Source organism: Hippocampus comes, unplaced genomic scaffold, assembly GCF_001891065.2.
Source record: "Hippocampus comes isolate QL1 unplaced genomic scaffold, H_comes_QL1_v1.1 scaffold58, whole genome shotgun sequence".
NCBI lineage: Eukaryota > Metazoa > Chordata > Actinopteri > Syngnathiformes > Syngnathidae > Hippocampus > Hippocampus comes.
This window is the reverse complement of record NW_017805118.1, coordinates 723,515-734,492: the sequence shown is the minus strand read 5'-3', so window position 1 is coordinate 734,492 and position 10,978 is coordinate 723,515. Positions and strand designations below refer to the sequence as shown.

The following is a 10,978-nucleotide window of genomic DNA, read 5'->3' as shown; positions in this document are numbered from 1 at the left end:
TTCACAAAATAGAACATCTTGGCTTGAGAGACACCTGCTGAATCTTAAAGATGTGTCGCTTAAAAATGTGAATCTTCAAAGATCTTCAAGTGCACAGATAAGCACTCACGGCATACAAATTAAAAAGCAACGTCGTGGAATTCTTTTGGGAGGAGATGCCGTACAGGGAACACTTTTTAAAAGGAATAAATGTCACAGGGACCAGAGAGCCATTCACTGTTCCAAACGAATAGACATGAGGGAAAAAATGTGCAGTCCTTATTTCCATAACTCAAAATTTATTCACCTTTTACTGTATTTCATAGTGTGCAAAAACGAATGAATGCCAACTATCATGGTTGATTAATTAACAAAGACAAAAAAGTACACAGTGGATGCCTTATTCCAATATATTTTTTTTTTGTTAACGTCCCCAAAAAATTGTTCAATGAGTGTTGTCCATGTTTTCCACACCCCCCCCCCACAAAAATGTAAAAATATTTTAAAATCAATTGAAACACAAATCCGCAGATCCCACGGGTGCCGAACTGCGGGTATGTGGGGGTCATACGTATGTACACGGTATAAAAATACCCCCAATGTGTGTGTCTTGCAGCAAAAAACAAAAGGAAAAATTACAATCTAAAAAATTACATGCAATTAAAAAAAAAAAAAAGTAATAAAACAGTAAGTTTGGCTTGAACAAAAACACTCGACTTTGCTCAGTGGCATCTTCACTTTTCCGGCGTTGGATACAATCTGCATCGGAAAATACTTCCGTCTGTCACATTTTTAAATATGCCGCGGCAAGTGCTTATCCGACAGGTACAATTTTAATATACGTGGTAGCGCGAATCGTGATTCGGCCCATAAATTAGTCGACTGATCCCAGGGCGAGGTGCGGATGCAGTTCAATGAGCTTTAAGGCAGGAGCTGGGCCAATAAGGGACCTGTGATAGACAGGAACGTGGCTAGAAAGCGTAAGCGCTCCTGGCAAAGAGGAGCTCCTCTCCTGAGTACTGTTCTCCCATGTTGCTTGTTGTAGCTGCTTGTCAGCTCTTCATTAAATATTAAAATCACACACAGTCTCTCAAACACACACTGTTGATAGCGAGGCAATTGATTGGCATCCTGATGAAGTCCACCTCGAATGATCAAGGACTGATATGGAAACGTGTGCAGAATCGAAACATCCTTAACACCTGAACGAATCTGAATTGGATTAAAAAAAAAAAAATGTCCAATGAAAGGAATTTAAATACCTCTGTAGAGATGGTGGAAATTGATTTTTTTTTTTTTTTTTTGCAGTGGCACACTCAAAAAGCCTGTTAACAAGACAGACTGTACAATAAGATCAAAGGAACCCGGCAACAAATTCACCCTTCTTTCCTCTCATCCTTCTTCACCCTTTTACCTCCACAGGGCTTGACTGAGACGGATGGCCGTGATGTCCACCCCCCCCCACCCCATCGCCCATGGCTGCCTCAAGGCAAAGCAGGGTCGGCGATGGCTTGTGTGGGGTCGCACGTAAAGGACACCGTGATGGCATATCGGGTACCCCAAGTCACCTTCTCCACACGGTGGAGGTTCTCAGAGCCGGAGGAAAAATAAGACACTCGACCTGGGGGGCAAGGAGAATGATGGGAGGGTGGGAGGGGAGAGACAGAGAAAGAGGAAAAAAATACAATGGGGTAAAATATTTTTAATTTTGACAGTTTAGGAAGGAAAGTTAATGGCTTCATTTTTTTTTTTTTTTTAATGGATGCAGCGGGGATATTCTTAACCATATTCAAAATCGAACAGAGGCTACAACCCCCACCACCTGTGCAGCTTGATCATGAGTGTGCTGTAGGCAACAGGCCTGAAGGCGTTCGAGATGCCTTCGGTCATTCGGTTCAAATGTCAGTTTCCTCCCCAAGTTTCACAAGGGAAACATGAATCCCTCATCTGGAACGAATCCCCGAAATATGAACTTGAGCCTCATTGAAGACTTTCAAACTGCCCATTGGTGTGGATGGCAGTGTAAAAAGTTGTTGGTTTTTTTCGCCGCCTTTTTGAATCTCGGGTCACAAATATAACGGCAAGTAATATCAAAAGTGGATAGAAACAGATGGGATTGACGTTTTTAACACACACACACACACACACACACACACACACACACACACACAAAAATCAGTCATGAATCACAATATATGACAAAAGCACTTTGGATAAAACACATTGGAATGATTGTCAAATCGACTCGTCGGTCTGCACACATCTTTTGCCATGCTGGCACGACTTCATTTTGACTTTTGCATCCAATTCATTGTTATTTATCATGAAAAAATATATTTGTAAAATTCCTTGAACTTGACTTCAGGGGAAAAAAAAAAAAAAAAATCCAGAAATTTGCCTGAATTTCCTGTGCAACCCTTGTAACTATTGTTCCAAAGAAGGCCATGCACATTTTCACTGGAGCTACACAAAAGACAGCAACAAACAGCTAAAAAAAAAAAAGGAAACTTCGCTGGCTATTCATTTGCTGTGGCTGCCTGTTTTTTATTTTATTTGCGTGAGCATGGTCAGGTTCGCATCCTTTATGGGAGACGTCTTTGCTTGAGCGAACTTGTCAATGACCTATTGCCATTTATCTGTCAATCTTATTTTTTTCCCCCCTAACAAGGAAAATCCTCCAGTGTTGCAGTTGTCTTCTGTGCGCAGCGACGAATGACTTGGGAGATTGAACACAACATCCGCTTGATTGGCATTCCAACTTTTTGGTGTGAATCTGAACTAATAAACCCGTTTGTGGGAATTGCAGTTATTGGAGTGCTTGTCTTGTTTGCGCACTCACTCCGAGGTACGGCTTATTAATATTTTCCTAATTCTATTCGTAGTGAAGATAACTTTCTCCGAATTGAATGAAAGCGTCGTGTAAAATCAGTGACAAAAATGTCTATTTTGCCTAACGTGCGCTGAGAACCAATTAGTTTAATGCTGATGAAAATGAGGCTGAATTAGCTGCAAAGAGCACGACAATAGAATAATCTCTGAGAAGAAAAAAATGTGCGACTTCCGCTGTCACGCTGCTCGCTCAAACAATTGGCAGATACAGTTTATTCCGCTCGAAAGATTAGCGCTGACAATGGCGAGCAATTGTAAAAGGGGGGCGGATCATACTGACACGTGACCGTGCGGCACACACTCAGTCCAAACTTTGTTTTATTGTAACGTCACGTGCCAAAGTCTTTCAGCACACTCTATAGAAAATCCGGAATAATTGTGTGATCTGCATGCGAAGCCCAAATCCAACGCACAGCTCTCTCGGGTGTGCTTTGAATTCATATGAAAGAAACAATTTTTTTTTTGGCGCCCGGAATGAAATTAGGACCCCATACAGTGTTTTAGAGATAACAATCTATCCAATCAAATCACGCGTTCCCATCCCAGATATCAGGTGTGCCTCCACTTAAGCGTTGAGAGTTGACTCAGCAAGAAGAAATTAATTCACGGAGGTTTTTTTTTTTTTTTTTTTTTTTTTTTTAATGGCTTAGCTTGGCTTCAATGGCTTTGCTGCTTCAGTGTCCCACAATATTTGGGTAAGGATATTAGTTCGGGGCCATTGGAAGTGTAGTGGTTCACAAAGATGACCTTCAATCAGTTCACGTGGGATCAATTTAGCTTCGGCATCCCATTCACAATCATTTGGATGGAGACCGGCATTAAATCCAGGGTGCGGTGTGCCTTTCACCTTGAATCAGCCAGAATAGTTTCCGGCCTCTGGTATTACCCCTCACAGGCGATGCAGGACGGAAAATATGACCAGAGACATTTGCAAGCATGTTAACACTTAATGATATGCGAAAACTAACTTCATTTCAAAAAAAAAAAAAAAGAACTAAATACCACAGAGCTAAGCACTTGCCAGGAAGAAAGAAAAAAAAAAGTGACTTCAAGCTATTCCACTTGACCCGTACTTTGCGTTTGGCCTCTGAGCAGTCCAATTGACATGGTGGGCGATTGAAACAATCGATAAGCTATTTTGCCGTGATTGGTGCCTTTTGGTTGACGTCTCTCGGCAGACGGAGACGATGTACAAACAATCAATGCAATCGCTCCTCCCAGCAGTTTGAGGCAGAAATGGCCCAGCATGAGGGTGGGCCAGATGTTCTATGGAGAGAGATTTTTCTCGGGGGTCTTTCACAATGGGATCTTTATAGTTGTAATCTGGCGTGCCGCAGCACAGCCCCCGCCGCGTGTGTACATTTGACTGTACAGTCAGCAAAGTGGGAAAGTGGGCTTTTTCTACTTTCAAGGTCCTCTGAGCGCTTTTCACTCTTTATTGACCAAATGATGACATAGCATCAGGAGCGACTGACTGGCTGTTCAAGTATTTTCAAATCAATGTACCCACCGCAATCCTCTTGCATTGCCTATTAAGATGCCATTGCTGGAAGCATGTCGATGTTTGCGAGGTTTTGGAATCATGCTTCGTCAGAAATTTGCCTGAATGTCATTATTTGACACACGACCTAAAGCCTGTTTTAAAAAAAAAAATAAAATAAAATAAAAAACCTGGTGCAAAGTAATTCCAATAAATGTGGCATTGAAATCGTTATCTCGCAATCTTTGCGAGGGAATGCAAAGTTGTTGTTTTTTTTTTCCTTCCATGTCCCATTAGGGGCTCCGTAAGTTTCCCACATTCCAAAGTTGGACGCTGAGTCATTCGGATTATTTCCTCTCCATTTGGGAAACTTTCTTGAAAAACCCAACTCATGCCCGCCCCCAAAAACTCTTTAGCTTGAACACGAGGCACTTCTTTCCCCCATGGGGCTTACATGTCATGATTAGTATCTTACTTTTTTTTTTTTCCTTCTCCCGCAAGCCTGATTGTTGCCTTGGAGTTTTGATTATCTTAGTCATAGCAAAGAGACATGATTATCTCGGGGGAAACTAATCACCCGTTCGAATCAACCTCCTGCAAAGTCAAAGCAACGTGACAGTCGACCGCGACGCATCATCAAGGAGGTGAAGTTGTGATTTTGGGGCGGGGGTTAAATAAATAAAATAGCGAGGCTACCGGATGCATAATGTGCGCGAGGCGTTTTGTGACGTCTCGAAATAAAAGCGTCAGACAAAAGGCACTGGATTATTTGACAACTTCTTTCGTGCGATTCCAAATGGGTTTGTTTAACTCTGCGGAGAATTCAAAAGCAGGCAAGAGGACTTTTAAAGAGACAGGTGTCATATATTTTTTTTTTTTGTTTGTTTGAAGCATCCCTCCTGTTCTACATCAAGCATGCGTCGCAAAGTTTGGGATCGGCGTGTCCTAGTTCTTTATTAGTATTCTCACCTCATTGATGAAAGCTACGACAGTGTCATGTCGTCATCATTCTTCAATTTTGGAAACGAGCAACAAAATGTCTCCTTCAGCATGCTCAAAAATCATCTCTTTCTCTCCAAAGAATCCCTTTTGTTTTTTTTTTTGTTTTTTTTTTGGGAACACTTTAGGGCCACATATTCTGAAACCAATGAGGTCCGGGAAATATTTTCGCAAAGAAAAAAAAAAAAAGAATTCATGACACAGAGGTACCATTAAACATTTGTAAGACTCAAAATTAGGAATTTGTAACACTTTCCACCGCAGAGGCAATAACTTGCCCCCTGTCTTAAATTACAATTTGAGCGAGTAAAACTTTCATGTACGTTTGTCAAGCACCACTTGCATGCTTCATTCATCCTTACTCATAGATGCTCTTTACTCTTGACCTGCTGCCCAAAGATGCACACAGCTCCTGTTTCTAATCTTCGAAGCATGAAGGGTACCTTTTCAACTTTATGCACTCGATCAAGTGATTCAAACGTAAAACCTGGTGAACCGCACTTTGGTTTTATAGCCAATGAAGACCGCTTCAAGGGGATCAAATGATGGACCGGGAAAGAGACCATTCCTCCGGGTAGCGGTGATGTCTCAAGTGTTGCTTGATACAAAAAGCTACCTTCAAGACACATTATCCTTCCCGAGGGAATGAGCAGTAAAGCTTTCAAACGACAATGGAGGGGAGAAGAAATAAATAGACCGGGTTGAAATTAACTCATCGCTATTGGTACAATTGATGGGGCCATACCCGTGGCAAGGTGACATTTTCAGAAAACTTTTTCCAGGGGGCGGTAGGCAGGCTCTCGTTTGGAAATGGACTCAGACGTTACCCAAATTGTGTGAAAAACGGTCATTTATCACTAATTCATTCATGATGAAAGTAAAACGGATATATTTCAAGGGGGTTGAAGTGGACTCCAGAAACTCAAAGAAGTGGTTAGGGTTTGGGTGCACAATGGATTATTTTTTTCCCCGTTAATTCTGTAGAAGTAAATAATGTCGTGCAGACATGTTATTTACCCGCCTTTGGTTCCACTGTCTTATTGCCATTTTGGTCCATGAAGACAAATCTTCCTCCAGTGAAGTCAGAGCCATAGTCAGAAAGGTACAGGAGGGATGTGTAGTCAAATGAGCCATACGTGACCTGGGGGGAGTGAAAACAAATTATAGTTACACAATTTGAACGATTAGGAGCAAAATACCACCATATCGGGACAGTCTGGAGCCCTGGACAGGCACGATTAATCGAGTTTCACGTTACTGTTTATCTTTCCTTGCTATGTACCAAATGCATTTTTTAACTCTGTCAAAATACAATTTGTGCGGTGACACAGTAATTGCCGCAGGATCGACGGGAAGGAAATTTGCTATCAAAAATGCCAAAGGCCATTAATATTTTCATGAGGGTGGGGGGGGGAGCCAATACGACTCCCCCCACCTACCACAAAACGCCTGCAGAGACACACAGCGCAGGGAGACAAATCATTCCCTGTTCAGTTCTTTCAGCCGCCGACATCCAGCGGGAGTAAATGAGATGGCAAGTATTTATCTGACTGCACAAAACCAATATGACACAGATAATATGCTCAAGGACAATGCAAAATGAAACGGGTCCATATTTTTTTAAAAAAAGCATGATGCAATTCACGCTCATCTCGCTGTGTTTCAGTTTTCTCGGACGTACAGTATTATTATGAGGTGTGATGCCAATACATACAATTTGCTTCCCAATGTATCTTTTTAAAATAAGATTCAGAACTCTCTAGTTAAAAATATGTTCTCTGCAGTATGGTACACTGTCAACATTAACAAAGGCTTTATTATTATTTTTTATACATAAAGTAAGTGAACCTGTGCAGTTTTGAGAAGTAATTGCAAAGGTATTGGTTCTGGGAAATAAATTTGACAAATTAGAATCAGGTAAAGAGCATAAAATCTAAAAATAGCAGGGCACAGCCCGTTTTATGACAGCAGAGGGGGGCCAACTCCTGCCAACAAGTGTGTTTGCGGGTCATAAGAAATGTCTCAATGCTCTCGGTGTACTCCGTGCCAATGTCGTTGGCAACGTTAACAACACACATCGACCATCGATCACGAAATACCTTATCAATGTGCGGGTGCCAGTACTCGTCATGTTGCGTCTTCGCTATTGTCGAGTTGATCCTGGAGAAGAAGGTGGGCTTGGTGAGGTACATCAGGGTTTGGTCTAACCCAAACGTCTCTGCGATAACTGTTTGGATTCGCTTGCGAACATCTCTGAGGATGAAAATAAAGATGATATATGTTAAGGCGGCGCGGGCAAAAGTTGGTGTCTACAGTTTAGCATGGAAGGCTAAATGAGAAGTAATAACGCTTAGTATGGTAAGTTTATCACCTCTCCTATAATTTGAACTGAATTATACATTCCCCAAAAATACATCAAACTTGTAACAATTCGTGTTTGCAACTTTCCGGTGTGAGTAAGCCATGAGACCAACGTCTCGTGGCAATGGGACGAAAGGTGGGGGGGAGTGAGGCTATGTCCTAATGTTGCCCGTAGCTTGAACACTGGAAATTCAACCTGTAAGACGATCAATGAGTTCTTTGTCTTTCTGCTTGCCGACATTCGTTGTGCTCGCCTTTGTCTCAGGAATTATTCATGTCGACTTGATGAACTTATTAAACTATAACAAATTTGCCAGTGTCGCTGTCAAATAAAAGCCCACTTTCTTTCAAATGACGGCGAAATGTTTCAACCTGTAGAGTTGGAAATCCTCTTGTGTGAACACGTCTTGGATCTGTTCCCCAAAATATCTGGAATCACACACACAAGTCCAGGAAGAGATCACAAAAAAAAAAAAACAATGCACCCTTGGTAAATGTTACATATTACGCAAGACGTTCCAGCAGTGTAATACAAGGGAAAAAAAAAACACTAGGAGCAGAATCTTACGACAGCAAGAGTGTCCCACCTGTAAATGTTGACAAATTGTGGCCCCATTGACAACGCTCCTGAGTGCAGGTCCAAGATAGACGCCTTAGAAAGTCAAAACCAAACAACAGTGAGCATTGGAAATTTTCAGCAGGTGCATGGCACAGTCAAAAATGGTCTCCTCTGCCCTTTACCACTTAATGTCAACTCCATTGGGACTTTGGTGGACTTTGGAAATAATCCAGAAATGCTGAATGTAGAGAAAACGGCTAAGAAAAACTTCTATGGACATACTTGGGTCAAATCGTATTCTGCAAGCAGGTTATGTGCAATTTCAAAATGTCTTCCAAGACAATCATTCAAGCAATGAGAGAAAAAAAAATTAATAGAGTGTTGACTGCGCAATAATTAAAGTTTGTCCGAGCTTTATTGGGCAATATACTCACGCCTCCCTCGGATCCAGCCAGCTGAAGTCCCCTCTCAGCCAGCCTGAGTCAAAGACAGTCATAAAAGTGATTTACTTGCCCCATCAAGGAAGTAAAAGTAAATGGCAAGAAAAATAAAACCAACTTGAGAAAAAGAAGTCAGACAGATTGTTTTCTCTGACGGTATTCACCTCTTGAGGGCCTGAGCTTCCTCCCGGGTCACCACGCCGTCCGCGACAGCACGGCCGCACTTCTGAGGAGTGCATCCTGATCAAGGAGAAAAACACAACGAGGAAGTGGAAAATAATTGGAGCTGAATGACGTGCTATTAAATCCCCCACGAAAATTGATGGACGGAAAAGAAAACCTTGGCTTGCTACGGATACGAAAGTGCAGCAGGCCAACAAATAATTCAGAAATTTGGGGGAAAATCAGTCTTTTGGTTTGCTTCAGCCAAAATGGCAAAAGGGTCATTTTAGGTAGGTAATAGGGATCATCACTACTTCCCGAGGAGCAAAAAAAAAAAAAAAAAAAAATTGTGCAGATGAATTTGTTTGATGAGGTCAACCACAAACCCAGTACCAATTTAAAGCACTTTTTACATTATTCCCATGGCTATATTTCTGCACATTGCACCAAAAGGCATCTTAAATTTCATAGTTGATATCACTGAGGGTTGACTCCTCTTAGAATGGCCAGCAGACGCATGAGGTGCAGGAAAACAAGTCATTCGTAAAATTATAATACCAATGCTGAACATGATGGAGGGGGAGGAGGCACAAGTGGGAGTTTTGTGTTCCAGTTATTCAAGGTTAATTTTGGAACGGGTCGAAGCCAAGGTGAGAAGACATCTCCTGGCAAGTCAATGACAACACCAGAGCAGGTGCCCAAGTGAAACAGCTGCAAAATTAGACAGAGTGTGAAAGACAGTTGGTGTGGCTTTTTTTTTTTAACACTCGTTAATCACACTTCAGGCATAGAGCATCGAACCAAGGTAGGGCGACATCAGTACTGCGGTAAAGTCAATCGTTGACACTTTAAGAAAGCTGCTGCCCTCTAGTGGACAAATGATTCAACAGCATTCCCAAAATGATCTTGTTTTATTTTATTCTTGGGCTGTTTTCCGAAAAAACACAGGCCATTTTGGCACATATCGTCTTGGCAAAGGGCTATTCGATTCGTGTTTGCAGCGACACGTCGCCGTCTGTTGTGTTATTTCGTTTTAGTTTGTGTGTGGATGGGTAAGGCATTGGACAATCACATATTTTTACAAAGCGCAATGCAAATTTCAGAGTCGTAATCAGTTTAACTTCATTCCATTCCAGTCCTGGCTCACAGTGCTCCAGTGATGTCAAAGCGAAAGCCTCACCTGGGTAGCGTTTGTAGTTCTCATAGTCTTCTGAGCACTGAATGAAGTAGACTCTGGGCTCGGGAGACACGTTTTCACGCTGGCTGACCAATGTTTCTGTTATGTCACTATCCAATGTGACATAGAGCCAAGTAGCTGACCCACACATACATAGGATAACCAGCAACAAAGTGGTTAAACCTCTGGAAGTCCACCAGGCTGTGCCCTGCCGCAGTGCATTACCCCTGATGAAGGGGAGAATCAAAAATCAGACATAAAAGCCATTAAAGTAACGATTTTTAAACTTGAAACTTGAAACATTTCATGTCCAATTCGGAATGCACTTTTTGTGTGTGATATTTTGTATCAACATCATGTTGACACAAAATACCGTCATATTTTGTATTTACTGTAAAATGGTTACATTGTACTTCCTTAAGTAAACGGGCGAGGCATTTTATGAGGGGGAAAAACATTTGAGATTTTAATACTGTATTTGTTACCTAAAAAAGCAACAAGAATACGTTTTAAGTAAAATATCAGATCCGTGTATCGTTCATCGGCCAGCATGACAAGGTGTGTTAAAACGTCTGTTGTGCATAATTGACTTCTTTTTATTTTAATTAAAAAAAAGTTGCACTGGACATTACGAGGTCATTCAACTATGTGTTTATGTTTCAGACTTCGTCTGGAAAGAAGTCTCTTTCAACGTTTACTCAAGCCGAAATCAGTTCACTGGCTCACCTTTTGATTTTCCTCCCGATCTCTGTTGAATTCAAGCCTTTCGCATTTCGCTGTCGTACCGGCGCCATTAAAATTCTCGCCTGCCGTGCAGCTTTCTCAAAACGCAGTCATGCACGCTTGTGGTCGTTGTCTGTTAAACTATATTACACACAACAGACCGCGCCACGAGCAACCAAATCTTTTTTTTAATTTTATTTCCGGGTTAG

At 41.7% G+C, this 10,978-nt stretch overlaps 1 protein-coding gene and 1 long non-coding RNA gene across 2 annotated transcripts; both read right to left on the bottom strand.

The window, feature by feature from the left end:
* Window positions 1-261: 261 nt before the first annotated feature.
* On the bottom strand, window positions 262-10,975 carry ogfod3 (2-oxoglutarate and iron dependent oxygenase domain containing 3). Its single transcript, XM_019865634.1, has 9 exons — window positions 10,773-10,975; window positions 10,050-10,273; window positions 8,872-8,947; window positions 8,702-8,744; window positions 8,296-8,360; window positions 8,081-8,137; window positions 7,447-7,600; window positions 6,365-6,488; window positions 262-1,600 (listed from the first exon to the last, which is right to left on the bottom strand). The coding sequence occupies exons 1-9, from the start codon at window positions 10,838-10,840 to the stop codon at window positions 1,464-1,466; spliced, it is 948 nt and encodes a 315-aa protein (XP_019721193.1). The 5' UTR covers window positions 10,841-10,975; the 3' UTR covers window positions 262-1,463.
* Window positions 4,817-6,354, bottom strand: LOC109513317 (uncharacterized). The gene is made up of 2 exons (XR_002167724.1): window positions 5,471-6,354; window positions 4,817-5,124 (listed from the first exon to the last, which is right to left on the bottom strand). It is a non-coding gene; the product is annotated as an uncharacterized LOC109513317 (long non-coding RNA).
* Window positions 10,976-10,978: the final 3 nt, after the last annotated feature.

What these genes read in the sequence shown, in the direction of transcription:
- ogfod3 (XM_019865634.1), bottom strand. Translation starts at nt 10,840, where the DNA reads ATGGCGCCGGTACGACAGCGAAATGCGAAAGGCTTGAATTCAACAGAG. An exon ending in ATCGGGAGGAAAATCAAAAG is followed by an intron (nt 10,274 to 10,772) that starts GTGAGCCAGTGA and finishes CCCCTTCATCAG; the next exon opens with GGGTAATGCACTGCGGCAGG. An exon ending in CAATTTGTCAACATTTACAG is followed by an intron (nt 8,138 to 8,295) that starts GTGGGACACTCT and finishes GTGTGATTCCAG; the next exon opens with ATATTTTGGGGAACAGATCC.